The sequence below is a fragment of the Dipodomys spectabilis genome, unplaced genomic scaffold, assembly GCF_019054845.1.
Source record: "Dipodomys spectabilis isolate Male_0828 unplaced genomic scaffold, ASM1905484v1 ptg000212l, whole genome shotgun sequence".
Lineage (NCBI taxonomy): Eukaryota > Metazoa > Chordata > Mammalia > Rodentia > Heteromyidae > Dipodomys > Dipodomys spectabilis.
Genome location: NW_024870889.1, coordinates 1,523,858 through 1,541,622, shown reverse-complemented (window position 1 = coordinate 1,541,622; position 17,765 = coordinate 1,523,858). Strand labels below are relative to the sequence as shown.

At 47.5% G+C, this 17,765-nt stretch overlaps 1 protein-coding gene and 1 non-coding gene across 3 annotated transcripts; both read right to left on the bottom strand.

The window, feature by feature from the left end:
* Positions 1–1,486: 1,486 nt before the first annotated feature.
* Eif5 (eukaryotic translation initiation factor 5) lies at positions 1,487–9,778 on the bottom strand. Of its 2 annotated transcripts, none has more exons than XM_042696830.1 (12): positions 9,641–9,778; positions 9,323–9,516; positions 8,277–8,556; positions 8,079–8,160; positions 7,611–7,783; positions 7,280–7,391; positions 6,433–6,575; positions 6,034–6,192; positions 5,580–5,741; positions 5,149–5,313; positions 4,171–4,305; positions 1,487–3,129 (listed from the first exon to the last, which is right to left on the bottom strand). In XM_042696830.1, the coding sequence occupies exons 3-12, from the start codon at positions 8,346–8,348 to the stop codon at positions 3,040–3,042; spliced, it is 1,293 nt and encodes a 430-aa protein (XP_042552764.1). In that variant the 5' UTR covers positions 8,349–8,556; positions 9,323–9,516; positions 9,641–9,778; the 3' UTR covers positions 1,487–3,039. The 2 variants fall into 2 exon arrangements, with proteins under 2 accessions (XP_042552764.1, XP_042552763.1); XM_042696829.1 differs by having other exon boundaries at positions 6,034–6,195; positions 9,641–9,737.
* Positions 6,982–7,107, bottom strand: LOC122122629. The gene has a single exon (XR_006150184.1). It is a non-coding gene; the product is annotated as a small nucleolar RNA SNORA28 (small nucleolar RNA).
* Positions 9,779–17,765: the final 7,987 nt, after the last annotated feature.

Below are 17,765 nucleotides of genomic sequence, written 5' to 3'. Positions count from 1 at the left end.
GAATGTGGCTTAGTGGTAGAGTGCTTGCCTAACATTGCATGAAGCCGAGTTTGATTCCTCAGTACTACATACACAGAAAAGGTTGGAAGTGGTGCTGTGGCTCAAGCAATGTTATTAGCCTTGTGCAAAAAGAAAAGCTCAGGGGCAGTGTCTCAGGCCCAGAGTTCAAGCCCCAGGTTGCTTTTTTTTTGGTTGTGGGGCTTGAACTCTGGGCCTGGGCACTGTCCGTAAGCTCCTTTTGCTCAAGGCTAGCACTCTACCACTTGAGCCACAGCACTTCTGGCTTTTTCTGCTTATATGGTGCTGAGGAATTGAACCTAGGGCCTCATGCATGCAAGGCAAGCACTCTACCAGTGAGTCACCTTCCCAGCCCAGAGCTCTTAGAACTTTTTTTTTTTGGGGGGGAGAGGGGTCTGGTCATGGGGTTTGAACTCTGGGCCTGGGCACTGTCCGTAAGCTCCTTTTGCTCAAGGCTAGCCCTCTACCACTTGAGTCACAGTGCCACTTCCAGCTTTTTTCTTTTTGCTTATATGGTGCTGAGGAATCAAACCCAGGGCCTCATGCATGCAAGGCAAGTGCTCTACCACTGAGCCAGCTTCCCAGCCCTTAACCATTTTGATTGGATGTAGGTGACTGACCTTCGGACATGTACCCACATCCCAGGGCCACGGGTACAAGTGAATAGAAACGCCAAGGTAATTTCTTACCTTCCTCCCTAGTGCCAAGGACTAGCCCTCCCAACCCCTTCTAGAAAACCCAACCAGTACCGAATGTTATGTCAGCTTCAGAAAGCAGTCGTTCCTGCTCATAGACCTCTACTATACTCCATGGGTATACAGCTCTCTATGTATAAAGTCTGAATTCCCTAGTAAGCACTTGAGATTTTAAGAAAAAGACCTTGTGTTCATAAAAGACACCAAACCTAAGGAAAGCTATGAGCCAATGAGATGAGCAATGGCAAAGGCAGACAGACAAATGTCGCTGCAGGACATCCAATACAAGTTCCAAGCAGCAGGCACAAAACTGCTTTGATTATAAAATGGAAAGTTGACTTCAATATTAAAGCAGAGACAAAAATATCATTTTTAATTGTTTTAATCAAGTAATGTAGCTGTTTGAAACAAATTTTAAGACAATAGAGCAAAGTGAAGGATTACTCTATTAGGAGAACCTCTAAATAAAATCCAGATTGTGTGAATTTGAATTCCACTGAAATTTGGCACCAGACTTAACACTAGTTGAAGCCCAAACCCTTTCCTTAGAGAAGCTCTGAAAATTTCAACCAAAAGACTCTCAATAGCTTGCCACCAGGTATGCTGGTACACAATCTCAATAGCAAACAGGCCCTGCTGCAAAGTATTTCAAACCTAGGAGGTATGTGAGCTTGCAAAACCTTCTTTGCTGTGCGTTAACATATTCTGGGTGCATATATGTGGTTCCTGCTCCAAGTTCTCCAGACTCTATCACAAGGCAAATGAAGATAATCCATTAAGATTGCTAGGTTTCAATTCCTGTTAATTATCAAGCTAACAAGGTTTTATTTTTATCAAATGTTTGTATAATTTCAATGTGAAAATTTTTTACATACATTTGCTATTAAAAGTCTCAATCTATGAGATGGGAAACAAAGGAGTAAAGTAAAAGGTATAAGCCAGTGCTTCACACAAAATTAACCACATGGACCCTTCAAAAGTCTTAGAATGCGCTTTTTGAGGGAAATTTAACCTTTAAGATGGTATAGTTAGAACCCTTATCAAATGAGTTAACATCAGCTAATAGGGTAAGGAATTCATCTGGTTATGTCCGAGAGCCTGCCAGGACCTGCTGTCCTAGTACCACCTGCCACCCAGACTTTTCAGGTGCCCAGCCATATTCAATGTGAAGTAAAAAATATCCCAAGTCACACACCAAAATATATGCTTTGACTTGGAAGTATGATTTTAACTTTTGTTAAGTAGTTTTTCCCCCCAGAGAGGGGGTGGGGGAAATCAAGCTTGAAACAACAGTAACACTTATTTTGGCAAGATAGCAACAAAAACCTAAAAAGCATAGCTATATGTCCAATGTAAAAGGCATTAAAAAATAAACCATAATATCAGGGGGGAAAAAAGAACACAACACAATACACAGTATGTCTAAACATTTTGAAATTATAATTTAGGGGTAAAAGCTGGAAAAAAAATTGCTAAAGATTAAGTGCACCTTCTTTCCTGTTTCTCCCAAATAAAATCAGTTTACTATTTAATTACACCTCAAAGTTAAGTTTTCTCTCAGTACAAAGCAACCACTACATACACATAAAATATTTATCTAATAATTTCCCTGGCTTATCCAACGTGCAACGCACATGACTCCAAATACAACAATTTGGGGCAAGGATACATGAACTGAAAAATCACAAGTTCAAACCTTTAAAACTTGTTCTTAAAAGGACACGCAGGTCATTTTTACTTCAGTAAGATGTTGCACTGTCCATCTGATTATCGGATTACCTTAGTATAAAAGATTTAGGATGCCAATTCAAAGGGACTAAAGATAAAACTTAAAGTTCTCTATTTCTTAATGGCTGAATAAGATCATTACAAGCAAGTTTGTGTTTATATTCTGCTGAAGACTTTGATATAGTCTCAGCACATAACAATTACCAGGCTCCAAGGACCTATCAGGTTAAATGATAGCATGACATTTTTAAAAGGAGCCAGTTACTTCAGGATAAGCCATTAAGAGCCCAAAATCTGAAGAATGAACAAAATCAAATCTTTATTTATAACTGTATAAATGTGATCCAAATGTGTCCACCACTAGTTTTCCAAAAGAAACATGCTATAAATAAGCAAACTACATCTGCTCACTGGTGTGTATGGACTCCCTAGATGTCTCATTGGGCTTAATCACAGACCACTCACAGTAATAGATTTTTAGTATAAAGTGTAGCATGATGTTAAGCCATTTAGCTTTTGCACATACATGTTGCACTTCTGGCTGATAATGGAGGAAATTTTGCAGCATTACACTGTTAAGCTAAGTGGCATCCATCCTTTAAATGGCATCAATATCAATGTCATCATCCTTGTTGTCAGACTTCACAGTTTCAACTTTTGGTACACTGGCAGTCTTCGAATACACCACCTGGTAAATAAGCATTTTTATTAGTTGTAGGTCTTTGCCCAAACAAATCAGTATACTCAATGAATTGGCTCCTGGTGGTTCATGCCTGTAATGCTAGGAACTCAGGAGAAGGCTGAGATTCAGGCAGGCACAAAATTCCTCAAGATTCCAGAAGTGGCGCTGTAGCTCAAGTGGTAGAGCGCTCGCCTTGAGTTGAAGAGCTGAGGGACAACGCCCAGGCCCAGAGTTCAAGCCCCACGACCGACAAAAAAAAAAAAAAAAAAATCCTCAAGATTCCATCTTCAAAATAACCATCAAAAGAAAGCCAGGCTGGAAGTACGGCTCAAAAACGGTAGAATATGCCAGGTGCCAGTGGCTCATGCCTATAATCTTAGCTACTAGGAGGCTGAGATCTAAGGATCATGTTCAAAGCCAGTCCGGGCAGGAAAGTCCAATAAACCCACTAGAAAACTAGAAAAGTGGCGCTATGGCTTAAGCAGTAGAGCACTCGTCTTGAGCTGAAGAGTGCAGGGACAGTGCCCAAGCCCAGAGTTCAAGCCCCACAACTGACCAAAAAAAAAAAAAAAAGATAAGACTACCATTTATGAAGTACAAGGTCCTGAGTTGAAATCCTAGTATACTCCACCCCTTCCCCCTCAAATGGTCACAAATGAGAAAACCTATAGATTTACCAATAAAAAATAAAATCCTCCCAACCTTTAGTATATAACTATATTCGACTCGACTCCCCCCCCCCCCCCCCCCCCCCGTTATGGTCTCCATAGTCTGATACCTGGGGGGAAGACTTAATTTGGTTGGGAATGTAGTTCAAAAGTAGAACAGTTGCCTAACTTACATAGGTCCTGAGTTGAATCCCCAGCACTGCACAAAAAACTCACCCTACCCCTCCATGCAAAAATATTTGCCACTAATTTCCCAAACTGAGACTATACTTTATGCATTTTTAATCTTAAATTTAGAATTGCCCATGTCACTTTGTACAACTAACTGTTCACAACCTTTGAACCTCACCTACTGCCAAGACTAAACAATGTTTATTACCTCAATGTTTTCATCTTCATCTTCTTCTTCACCACCAGAAGATTCTTCCTCTGCCTCCTTCAACCATTTTATAAATGGTTCTGCTTTGACACGAATCTCTTTGGCAAGTTCTTTTGAGACATATTTCTTAGAGGCCTAAAAAAAGAAACCGAAAAAGAAAAAAGTTCATAGTTTTGTTTTGTTTTTTGTCAGTCGTGTGGCCTAAGAGCTGTCCCTCAGCTCTTCAGCTCAAGGCTGGTGCTCTACCACTTGAACCACAGCTCCACTTCCAATTTTCTGGTTGTTTGTTGGAGATAAAAGACTCAGACTTTTCTGCCTGGGCTGGTTTTGAATCATTATCCTCAGATCTCAGGCTCCTGAGTAGCCAGGATTATAGACGTGAGCCACCGGCGCATGGCTCATAATATTCTTAACAAAACCTTAACAAGCACTTAAAAAATATCACAATTTAGGGCTGGGTGAAGGTAGCTTAGTGATAGGTTGCTTGCCAAGCATGCACGAAGCCCTAGGTTCAATTCTTCGGCACCATATAAACAGAAAAAGTGGCACTGTGTGGCTCAAGTGGTGGGGTGTTAGCCGTGAGCAAAAAAGCTCAGGGACAGTGGTTGGTTAGGATCGGAGTTAAAGCCCCAGGACATGCAAACAAAAACAAAATAAATAAACCTATTACAACTTAATGCTGACAAGAAATGAGGTATTAGATCAGTGGCTCGCGCCTGTCATCCCAGCTACTCAGGAGGGTGAGAATTGCAGTTGGAAGGAAGGGCAAAAGTCTGTGAGACTTTTCTCCAATTAATCATAGAAAAAGCTGGAAGTGGTGCTGTGGCTCAAGTGGTAGAGCGTTCAACTTGAGCAAAACGAGTCCAGAGACAGCACTTAGGCCCAGAGTTCAAGCCCCATGAACAGGGGAAAAAAAAAAAAAAAAAGACATGAAGTATTAGGAATTACTAGTATTGAAAGTTACTATGTACACCTTACCTTTTCTGACCAGCTGATAATGACCTCCTCTTCTAAAAGGTCTGCATCATACATCTCCTTCAAGATATGTGGAATCTTGGAGATGAGCTGAGCTTGATGCATTGCTACCACACACTCCAAACCATGAAGAAGGTATCGCTGTGCCTTTTTGTTGTTGTGACAAAACTGCAAAAAAGAAAAAAAATTAACAAGTATTAACAAGCTTTTGTATAGGTTTAAAGTTAACACTGTATTTGCCAAGAATGTTTTGGTAAGGTATGTCTGGCTCATTCAGAAGTTCTAAAAGTCAGTGCAAAGATCCCTACATTACTTATCTCTGGAGGCCTGCTTATATCATTTACAGGATAATGAATGCAAAAAGGGGATTTAAAACAGTCCTCAGAAGGTCACACACTCATAATCTGGTGTGTAAGTACACCAAACTTGCTTACTCTTAGGAAATGGCGCCTGTATTTCTTAATTTGTTCTCTAATCTTCTCATTAAAAAGAACTTCAGTCAAAACAAGAGGACCCATGGCTTTCACATCTAGTCTTTCTGCTTCGGCAACTATTTCTTTGTCAGATGAGTCAATGATGCCCTCTTCTTTCTTTTTCTGGAAAAAACAAAAACAAAAAACAGAAAAAACGGTGCAACATGAGTTCATCTTAGTACATTGGAGATACCAGTCTTCCTAATTTTTCTTCTAATTCATGATTTCTAAATGACACACAATTGCTAAAGATTGCCTGGAACTACCACCTCTCCCAAACATGTCTTCAATAAAAAAAAAGTGAAAACAGGCTATGTATACTCAAAATAACAACTGCCCAAGTAAATAAAATACCTAAAGGCTGAAACAAGAGGTGTGCTAAGTTCATTTTTACATCAAGCAAATATTATTTCACCTTAACAAAATCGAACAAGATATTGACACGCTCTTCTATGGTTCTTTCTAAATCATCACTGAGTGTCAGAACTTTTGCATGGTCACTGATTTCATCCATTCTGCGCCTTTGAGCTTCCTCAGTTGTATCCTCCCCCCAATCATCATCTTCCTCTTCTTCCTGCTAACAAAAACAAAGACCTTTAGATCAGGTATTAAAATATACAAATATGATCTGTCAAGTTGACAGTAAGTCTATTTCTCACTAAAATACTTTTGATTTACCTTAATTCAAGTCACCAATATACTGTTGTAATGTTCCAGTGAAGTCTGGTTTTATCATGTCTGCCCACCTGAACCAAATGCCGGATACTTCATACAACTTCTGAGCCCACCGAAAGCCTGTCAACCTTGTACTCACCACAGCATGTGGAGGAGGACTGATTTCATTTGGTGGTGGAGGTGGTGGTGTCTCACTGCTGGATACAGAGCCATTTTCCTTGTCCTTGCCCTTTCTATTTTTCTTTTCTTTTTCTTTCTTTCCTGTACCACTGTCACTATTCTCTAGGGAAACAGATGAGAAATGTCCTTCATAGGTTACAAAAAACGCAGCAACATCAAGTACTTAAATAACTGAGGATTAAGAAAGCTTGACTTGAAAGCATCACCACCAGGTAGATGGCCTTACCACTTAAAACTATTTACCTAAAGCAAGGCTGTATCTCAACTCAATTTTATTTAAGAGTATTGTTTAAGGCTGGGAAGGTGGCTCAGTGGTAGAGCACTTGCCTTGCATGCTTGAGACCCTGGGTTCCATTCCTCAGCACCACATAGGCAAAAAGAAAAAAGCCGGAAGTGGCACTGTGGCTCAAGTGGTAGAGCGCTAGCCTTGAGCTGAAGAGCTGAGGGACAGTGCCCAGGCCCAGAGTTTAGGCCCCACGACCGGACCCAAAAAAAAAAAAAAAAAAGTATTGTTTAAGTCTATATAACGGCTTGTCTCATGGAGGAGAGAACACCGGAATAGGTTAGACTTTCTTACTATAGCAAGCTCAAATTGTGCCAGACAGTTTTGATTATCTGCCACAGAGTGTTGCTTGCAGTGGTTCAATGCCAATGAAGCTCAAAGAGGCAAGTAGATTCCCACTGTGGTCTCCCATCATAATGTTTTACAATGAATATCTCAATCCAATGTAACAAGTCCTTCACTTCTGTTTCCAACCATTAGCTGCTTTACATTAAGACCTCAGAAGTTCATTAGGAGGACTTACCAGGTGGGTTTTTGAGAATGAATGTGCAGAGTTTATGATGTGTGTCAAGCATGCCTCGATAGCCACAGGCTTTACAAGAATTACCTATTGTTTGCTTCTTTGGATTGACATGCTGCCAAAAAAGCAAAAAGTATTTCATCAATAATACAAGATGCAAGTTCTTAATGAATTTGTAGAAGAGATACCTAAAACACTAGCTTCATACACAAACTTTGCTCCATACTGACTCAATACTGCCAGTCAATTGTGCTTGAACAGCAACAGATTGTTATAACAGAACCCACCAGAAAAAATACTGTTTCTTTACTTTAAAAATCTGAAATACACTCACCAGATCTGTTTCAGGATTCTCACACTCTGGACAGAGAACAAATTTTTTAATGAATCCATCCAACATGTCTTGCAGCTTATTCGCCTCATGAGATCCATTGACAATGTAACGGTCATTCTTAACATCAAACTGGGTCTGTGCTCCCAGCTCACAACCAAAATATTTGGTGGGATCTATTTGAAGAAAAGGTTTGACTCATTATAATTAACAACTAACTGCCTGCCTAAGCAACCAAATTTATACAAAACCGATCATGTTTTAAAATTATGGGGCTAATGAAATGTGTGGCTTTGGTAGTTTACTGAATCGGTGGCAGCAACCTATCAATTGGCTGAACCCAGGCTCCACACTTAGTCCTTAAGCTAACAAGCTCATAATCCAGACAAAAATTTACAGTAAAACTCAAAGATTTGTCAAGATTATTTCTGTAATATACCTGTTCAGGCTTCTCCAAGAAGCTTTACTTACACGTTGGAGGCCGATTAAGCGCCTTTGCAACGTCAACCATGTTGACTATAACTGTCTTGATTCCATTTCCTTTGCCCTCAACCTAAAGGAAATAAGAATTTTTAGTTTCCTTGTGTCTTCCCTGTGAATGCAATCTTTCAAAGCTAAGGCAGAGAGCGCTCCGGACTGAGCTGCTACCAAGATGAAGACGGACATTACCTTGGCAATCAGACGGGGCATCTTGTAGCGATAGAACTGGTCTGACACACTGCGGTTGACGTTGACAGACATTTTGGCTTATTAGTGGCTTTATCAATAAGATGAAGAGATCTTTGATTGCAACTTTTTGGTATCTTCTGTCTGGAGAAGAAGGGATGACATAAACGACTGCAAGAGTTCTCGGTCTCTGACATGAAAAAATTTTCGCCGCTGAGGCTGTGAGCTTCTTGCTTGTATGCTATGTTTCCCCAATACAGGTACCAATGGCTGCGCAACAGCTCTGAAAGAGAAAGGAGAAACACACACAACTGTCCTCGCAGGCTTGCCACGGTTCTTGCCCGGAATGCCTCCCCCCGCCCGGGTCAGGCCCCAGTGAACTCCTCTGCGAGGTGGCAAAGCTTCCGAGCTGCGGTGGCGGGGCAGGTGACATTCTCGGGGAGCAGGCCACCATCTTGGCCGCGCCGGCAGGGAAACGCCTGCCTCCTCCACCACACCACACGGACCGCGGCCGAGGCCGCGCGGGGGCCCGGCGCGCCCCGCACGTCACCGAGTCACCGCGTCCTAACTGCCGGGGGGGGGGGGGGGGAGCCGGCCGCGGGGCCCCTGCCCGCTGGGCAATCAGCCTCCCCGGGCCTACCTCCCCCATCCGCCGTCGGGGGAACGCCGGCCAACGGCGACGCGAGGGCGGCCCGGCCTGCCTCACAGCGGCGGGTCCACGCCGGGAGCCATCTGCCCCGCCGGAGCGCGCGGGGACGCCGCTCCGGCCGCGCCCGGCCGCGCTCCGCTCCTAGTGGGGCGCGCCGCCGACCTTCGCCCCGGGCCCCGAGGCTGCGCGGCGGCGGGCGCGCATGGCCGCGCCTCCCCCTCGAGGCGGAGCGGCCGTCGCCGCGGGCGCCGTGACTCACAAACGCGCCCCGGGCCTGACTCAGCCGGACGCCGGCGCGCGCGCGCTCGCCGCCCCCCCCACAAACTGCGCCACACGCGCGGCGGGTCACGCGGCCGCGCCGCCATCTTGTCGCCGCCATGGCCCGCCGTCCGCGACTCACCGTTTTCGTCAAATAAAGACATAAACCCAACGCGGCTCGCCCGGGACTGGGAGGAAGAGGCGCTGGAATCCGGGTCCGGAGCGGCGGGGCGGGCGGCGAGCGGAGGAGCGGCCGGGCAGGTGCCGCCGCCGAGCAGCGGGAGGGGCTGTCCCAGCGACGTCCGCGTCCACACCGGCAGCGCCGAGCCTGGCGACCTGGCGGGGACACGGCCGTGAGCCGCGGGCGGCCGGGCGGCGCCTGCCCCCGCCTGCGGCCCGCGGGGAGGAGGGGCGGGGAGCGCTGGGCAGGGGCGCGGGCCGCCGCCCCCCGCGGACTCACCTCTGGAATGTTCTCGCTCTGACTGAACAACGCCGCCGCCGCGCTCAAGCTACCCTCGGCCCCGGCGCCCGCCCCCCGCCGCGGGCCGTACTGCCCATTGGTGGGAGGCCCGCTTCAGGTCGCTCGTCATTGGCTCGTACTCGGCATCAATCGCGCGTTTCCCCGCCCTCCCCCGCTTCCTGGGGCTCCACTAGCGGCTTCGGCCCGCCTCCCGTCCCAGGTCCGGCTTCCTCCTCCCCCACCTCCCCTCCCCCCCCCCCCCCCCCCGTCCTTCCCAGAGCTCTCCGCGGTATCGCGACAGCGAAGCCCGGCTGGCGGTTCGGGCGCTCCGGGAAGATGGCGGTTGCCCCTCCCCCTGCAGGGCGGGGTCTGGCCCGGGCGTCGCGGTGACTCCCAGCCGCAGCGCGGGGCCGGCGCTGGCAGCCGCCGCCTAGGTAGAGCTCTCGGGGGCCGGACGCGGCCCGGCGCGCGCCCCACCCTGCCCTTTCCTGGTCTCGGGGCCGCTCGGGCCCTTGCCTGCTCCCCGGCCCGGGCCTGTCCTCCCCGGTGCCGCCGGGCGGAGTCGCCGCGCGCGGCCCGGGACGCCCAGCGTCCGCGGCCTGTCGCTTCCCAAAGCGGAAACGCCGCCGCCGCCGCGGAGTGCGCCCCAGCCCGGCCCTGGGAGCGCGTGGCGGGGCCGCCCGGTCGCCGAGGAGCCCCCGGGCCCCCGACCCGGCTGGACGCCGCGCTCCTCGGCGGCCGCCGGAGCCCGGGGCGGGCGTTCCCCGGGGGCGGCGGCCGCTCGCCCCGGGAGCTGCCCGCGGCGCGGAGCCCGACGGGGCTGCCCTTTGTTCTAGATAGGCCGAATTTGCCAGAAGGTGACGGTTCTGCTTACTCCTCTGTGATTTCCCCATTGTAAGCCGGCCCGCGGCGCGAGCCGGGCCCGGCGGACGCGGCCCTCTCCGCGGAGCGTGACTTAGCAGTATTGAGACATCGCGTTTTTGCTTGGCTCCGCATGAATGCATTAGAAACTTGGGAACTAGGGCTGTGAAACGAGGCCGAGATGGGGCGTACAAAGCCATTACTTTTTGAAAAAGCACGATTTTTGATTGTCCACTTTTTGATTCATCAGAAGTTTGTACCAGGCGGGCGCCGGTGGCTCCCACCTGTGCCCTGGCTACTCCGGAGGCTGAGATCTGCGGATTGCGGTTCAGAGCCAGCCCAGCTCCAGGAAAGTTCATGAGACTCTGTCTGATCTCCAATAAGCTCAAGTGGTAGCGCCCTGGCCCTGAGCACAAAGAGGCTCAAGACACAGAGCCCAGGCCCTGTGTTCAAGCCCCAGGTGCTGGCAGCTCTTGCCTGTAATCCTAGCTACTCAAGAGTGAGTTTTGAGGATCATGGTTCAAAACCAGCCCATGTAGGAAAGTCAGTGAAACTTTTTTCTTTTTCTTTTTTTATACAAGCCTGGGGCTTGAACTCAGGGCCTGGGCACTGACTTTGAGCCTCTGTGCTCAAAGGGAGCACCACTTCCGTTTTTTTCTGTTGATGTATTGAAGAATGGAACCCAGGGCTTCATGCATGCTGGGCAAGCACTACCACTAAGCCACATTTTCAACCCATGTGAAACTGACCTCCAATTAAACACCAAAAAGCTGGAAGTGGAGCTGTGGCTCAAATGGTAGAGCGTGCAAAAAGTTCTGAGCACTGGGTTGAGTCCCAGGATTGCCCCTTCTCCCCGCCCCCCCAAACAAAAGTTTATACTTTTTTTTTTTTGCTAGTCCTGGGGCTTGGATTCTGGGCCTGGGCCCTGTCCCTAGGCTCCTTTTGTTCAGGGCTAGTGCTCTACCACTTGAGCCACAGTGCCACTTGAAGCTTTTTCTGTGATTAATTGGAGATAAGTCTTCCAGACTTTCCTCCCCAGGCTGACTTTGAAGCTTGATCCTCAGATCCCAGCCTCCTAAGTAGCTAGGATTACAGGCATGAGCCACCAGTGCCCATTGTTAGTGTATGTTTTAGTCACTACTAAATCGTGGGCTGTCCTCTTTTTTTTTTTTTTTTATGCCAGTCCTGGGCCTGGGCACTGTCCCTGAGTTCCTTTTGCTCCAGGCTAACACTCTACCACTTGAGCCATAGCACCACTTCTGACTTTTTCTGTTTATGTGGTACTAAGGAGTCGAACCCAGGGCTTCATGCATTCTAGGCAAGTGTTCTACTACTAAGCCACATCCACAGGCCCCGGAACTACTCTTTCTCATACTGTTGTTCAATGCTTATCATTACCCTCAAAATTTGATAGTCTTTTCAGATAATTACTATTTCTTAGGTCTAAGGGATTTCTAGTCTCATTTTATAGATTAGTAAATTGACACTGAGTGAAAAAAATTAAGCTGCTTATCCAAAGTCATGTTCCCAGTAAGTAGAACTAGGATTTAAGCCAGATCTTTCTGATCCTAGAGTCTCTCCCTTAAGTATTGTTAAAATCTTTCCAGAGAAATAGTAATATAAATTCAACTAAGAAGTTTACATTAGTAACCCCACCCATATTTTATAGACGAGGACAGGGACTCGAAGGTTAAACAATTTCCCCCAGTCACCTGTTTAATAAATAGTAGACAGTGTTTGAACTCCAGTTTGTTTGACGCCAAGCTTATTACACAATTCCACCTCCCATTTCTGCTCCCACCTCATTTGGCTTTGTTATTTCCGTCACTCAGGTACTCACAGGTTGTTAAGTACACTTGGTTCTTATGAAATCCTTGTTGAGTGAGTGCATGGATTGTGCATCTCAGCACACATCGGGGATGGCAGAGATGAGTAGCCACCCGGAGGTAAATTAGCAAACTGGCCTTCTGATTGTTTAGACATTGGTGTCTAAGAGTCTGCTCAGTATGAATTAGCTCCCTCTTCATGGACTGATTGCCTTGTGTTTGTGAGTGGTGGGCCACAAGGGGACTGAGGTAGTACCCCATTGTTAGGGACCATTCGGTTGGCCAGCTGGTCCCCCTTTGTGACATCCCATTCTCAGCTTTTAAAGCCACGTAGGGTTGGTTAAGCATGTCTGTCCTCCTTGAGGTCAAGCTACAGAGTAGATATTCCTTCTAGCACTAGTGTTTCATCGCAGTATGTTAGGAGCCAACATTCAGAGATGCTGGAAGGGAATGAAGGTTATCTTGTAAGTACAGCAGCTTGGCTGACTGGAGGGTTGGCATTCTAAATCACAGTCCCTGCTAGGCAACCAGGATTTGGGCCCGCCTATATTTCAAGCCCTGCCCAGGAAAGCCATAAGGAGGCTAACAATGTTTGGTGGACTTAGTGAAGTCTTTGACCCTTTGGACAATATACTTCCCTGCATTTTTTTGTTAATTTTGGTTGGTGAAGCTTCAATTCAGGGCCTGGCTGCTGTCCCTGAGGTACCCACCCCCCCCAGTCCTGGGGCTTGAACTCAGGGCCTCCACTGTCCCTTAGCTCTTCAGCTCAAGGCGAGCACTCTACCACTTGAGCCACAGTAACACTTCCGGTTTTCTGAGTAGTTTACTGGAGATAAGAGTTTCATGGACTTTCCTGCCAGGGCTGGCTTTGAACTGTGATTCTCAGATCTCAGCCTCCTATGTAGCTAGTATTACAGGCATGAGCCACTCATGTACGGGCACTTCTGGTTTTTGAGTGATTGGAGATAAAAGTCTCACAGGGACTTTCCTGCCCAGATTAGGTTTGAAATGTGATTCTCAGATTCAGTCTCCAAGTAGCTAGGATTACATACATAAACCACCAGCACCTGGCTGCTTGTCTTTTCTTATTAGTCCTAGCTGGGAGTTGGATCCTTGTCCTGTAGGAGAAAAAGGGAATCCAAACTGGTGAAGGAATATGTGAGGGCCCAGAGGCAGGGAGCATTCGGGCACTGCTGGAGACTGAAGTGGTCACCTCCCAAGGACAATATTACAAACCCATCAGAGTCTATCTTGTCTGGTGTTCCTGGAAAGAAAGGAAAATGTGCAAGATATTTTGAGTCGGCCTGTATATGTCCCACACACAGTAGATGATGCGAGTTGGGGGAAGTGGGAGAGCTGGCCCTGCCCCTTGGATTGGTTTTGTTCTGGCACCTCGCAGTCAGTCATCACACACTGGACAGTCTCTTCAATGTGGTGCATCCTACTTGCTAAGGCCAGTAGCCACTGAAAACCTGCCTGGACAATTCTAGCAGCCATGGGGAAGATGTCCTAGGGAAAATGCCTGGTATGCCCACTGCCAGTGCTGGTGGAGGTATAGCTGTGACTGGTTCTCCTGGATGCCTGCCTTGTTTCTGACTGCTATCAGCAAAACCCTGCAAAAAATCATGCATGATTCCTACTGTCCTCAGTGAAGGATTGACCCCCACCCTATTGTCCCAGGCCCATGTAGACACCAGGCAAAATCCCAAGTATGTGTGAACTTGTTTAGGCCAAAGAGGAGAGGCAAGTCCTTCACTGAGTTATGGATCTGGCAGTGTGTTCACCCAGATGAAGCCTTGGCCAGCCTGTGATGAGCCGTGGGTGCTGATGGTCTGTCTGTAGGAAGTGGGCCCTGTCATGGGCATGCCAGCCCCGCCATTACAGTGGGTCCAACTGGCTTCTCAGCACTGCCACCTGATCTAGGTGTCCTCTCTCAGTTGCTTTTTTGTTGTTGGTGTTATTGTTGGTCATGGGACCTGCACTCAAGGCCTGAGCACTGTCCCTGAGCTTTTCTGCTCAAGGCTAGTGCTCTACCACTTTGAGCCACAGCTCCACTTCCAGTTTTTGGAGGTAAGCGTCTCATGGACTTTCCTGCCCAGGCTGACTTCAAACCATGATCCTCTGATCCCAGCCTCCTGAGTAGCTAGGATTACAGGTGAGAACTACCAGTGTGTGCCTTGCATATCTCTCAGTCCTGAGTATCCACGTCTGTGACTGTTCTGAGTTTACTTTCCTCCTGCTTCCCTGGCCCCACTGGGCATTGAAGACAAGAGGTCAGCCTCTTGGCCTTACCCCTAGGCCTTTTGTTTTTCAAGTTTTTGTTTCCAAGAGAGGCTCTGTCTAGATCTTTTCATTTTCCCAGGGCCTGAGATTACAAGAGTGAACTACTGCAGGCCTTGAGCCTGTTTCTAAAGGGAGGCTGTTTCTAAAAGGAGCCACCATTAGTTAACTGGGTGGGGATCTGGTTTCCCCAGGATAGAGGGTCTCAGTGTGATATCTACACTCTGAGGCTTATTAAAATAGCCTGGGACAGGGACAGGGTCTGATTCTGGGTAAACTGAGAGTTTAGATTTCCAGTCCTCTCCCCACCCCAGGGGTTGCTGTGGACAGTGGACTGAAAACTTGAGGATCCTGTGATTTTGGAGCCCAGAAAAGCTTCCTAGTGGTCATGGCCTCAGGAACTTCCTTTGGAGACTATCTGTATCAGATTCAATCTGGTAATGCCTAGGCAAATAACCACAAATAAAGAGTAGCAGGGGGGCTGGGAAGGTGGCTCATTGGTAGAGTGCTTGCCTTACATGCGTGAGTATCTGGGTTCTATTCCTCAGCACAACATGAGCAGAAAAAGTCAGAAGTAGTGCTGTGGCTCAAGTGGTAGAGTGCTAGCCTTGAGCTGAAGAGCTGAAGGACAGCGCCCAGGCCATGAGTTCAAGCCCCAGGATTGGCAAAAAAATTAAAATATATATATATATATATCTGCCTTAGTAAGTATGTTACTGAAGCAGTCTCCAGGTTCAGCAGTGTCATATGGAACTCTGGTATTCCATGATTATACCTATGAGAATCAGCATGACCTTGAGGTGTTCTTGGTTGGCTTCATGTTCTCATGAATGAGGAAACAGGCTCAGATAGATGACTTAGTTTCTATGTGGGGTTCAGTTGTCCTGAGGCCTAATTTCCACCCATTTCCCACCACATTGGGACTGATTGTTCTGTTTGGTGCTTGCAGGTTCTTGAGTTACATTCAGTTGCTCTAATTGCTTTTCTTCAGGTACACATGAGGGGAGGCAGCATCAGTGTGTTAGTCCTGGGAGAGGAGAAAGGAGGTGTAAGAGGTCTGGATCCACTACAAACCTGTGAGGAACTGCTTTCCCCCATGTCCCCACCCTGTGATATCCATCAACACTTAAGCTGATGCCAGTGGCTCACGCCTGGCCACTCTGGGGGCTGAGATCTGAGACTCCTAGTTTGAAGCCAGACCAGGCAGGAACACCTGTGAGGCTCTTTTCTCCAGCCATCTACCAAAAAGCCAGATGTAGAGTTGTGGACCAAGTGGCAGAGTACTAGCCTTGAGAAAAAATGCTCAAAGACAGAGCCCTGAGTTCAAGCTCCAGAACCAGTGTGTGTGTGTGTGCGCGCACACACACACACACACACACACACACACACACACACACACACACACACACACACACACACACACACACACACACACTGGGACTGCTCATAGATGTGAACCATTGATCTGCCAGGTGTATACACTCACTGTCCTTGTCTAGGTGTGAATGTGTACCCATGACTACCATGACTGTCCTGTCAGTTACCCACTGTTGCTTGTGGCACCTGTTTATCTCCCATCATCCATTTGCTCATTCATTCAGTTAGCATATGTTACATGAACTCTATTTGCCAGCCCTAGAGAATCTGAATGTTTCACACATAGCCTACTATAATGAAATATATGAGGCAGACTAGTTTTACAACGCAAAGAGAAATAGTTAACTCACATTGTTGGAGACTGAAAGTCCAAGATCAGGCAGCCCGTTGGTTCAGCCATGGTAAGAACCTTACAGAATCATAACTGGAGTGTTTATGAGGTCACACACATTGGAAGTAAGAGATCATGTCTCAAACAGGAGTTCAGCTGAGGACCACTGGCTCACTCCTGTAATCCTAGCTATTCAGGAGGCTGAGATCTGAGGACTGCAGTTAAAACCCAGCCCTGGCAGGAAAGTCCATGAGACTACTTTTTTTTTAGGTCCAATGTGGAGCCTAAACTCTGGGCCTGGGCGCTGTCCCTCAGCTTTTCAGCTCAAGGCTAGCGCTCTACCACTTGAGCCACAGCGCCACTTCCGGCTTTTTTTTTTCTTTTTCCTTATGTGGTGCTGAGGAATTGAACCCAGGGCCTCATGCATGCAAGGCAAGCGCTCTACCACTGAGCCACCTTCCCAGCCCAATGAGGCTATTATCTCCAATAAACCACTCAGAAAACTGGAAGTGGCACTGTGGCTCAAGTGGTAGAGCGCTTGCCTTGAGATGAAGAGCTGAGCGACAGCGCCCAGGCCCAGAGTTCAAGCTGTACGACCACAAAAACAAAAAAACCAAAAACAGTAGTCCAGAGAGAGAGGCTAAGGCTCCACAATCCCTTAAAGGCATCCCCAACTGACTTTAGGACCTCCTGTTAAGCTTTAATCTTAGGGTCTAACACCTGAGAGTTTGGGGAACATATATAATCCAAATCCAAACCAAGTGCATTGCATTAGTCTCTTAGTCTACTGTGAGCAGGCACATAAACTGCATAGCTTAAAGCAACTGTTACTTTCTCACTGTTCCAAAGGCCAGAAATCCATGCTGAGGGAGTCCCAAGACCATGCTGCTTCTGGCTCTAGTGGTTTTGGTGTACCTTGGTTTTTAGCTACAAGGTTCCAATCTTACCACATATGGTGGCACACATCTGCAGTCCAGCACGCAGGTGTTGAGGCATGAGGATTGTGGCTCATACATGAGAGGTCAGGACTGGAGCCTGTTCCCCCCACCCCCTCTCTCACTGGGGTTTGAACTCAAGGCCCTGTGCTTAGTGGGCAGGTGCTCTGCCACTTGGGCTATGACTATGGTCTTACTGCTTTAGCTATTTTTTTTTTTGGTCAGTTGTAGGGCTTGAACTCAGGGCCTGGGTGCTGTCCCTGAACCTCTTTGTGCTCAAGGCCAGTGCTCTACCACTTGAACCACTGTGCCACTTCTGGTTTTTGGGTGGTTAATTGGAGATAAGAGTCTCACAGGGGCTTTTCTGCCCAGGCTGGCTTTGAACCTGGATCCTCAGATCTCAGCCTCTTAAGTTCTAGTATTACAGGCGTGGTGCCCAGCTGCTTTAGCTATTTCTGGAATAGGGTCTTGTGCTTATGTCTAGGCTGGCTTGAACTTGGATCCTCCTATTTATG

What these genes read in the sequence shown, in the direction of transcription:
- Eif5 (XM_042696829.1), bottom strand. Translation starts at nt 8,348, where the DNA reads ATGTCTGTCAACGTCAACCGCAGTGTGTCAGACCAGTTCTATCGCTAC. An exon ending in GCTTAATCGGCCTCCAACGT is followed by an intron (nt 7,784 to 8,078) that starts GTAAGTAAAGCT and finishes TTCTTCAAATAG; the next exon opens with ATCCCACCAAATATTTTGGT. An exon ending in ATGAAGATGAAAACATTGAG is followed by an intron (nt 3,130 to 4,170) that starts GTAATAAACATT and finishes CTTATTTACCAG; the next exon opens with GTGGTGTATTCGAAGACTGC.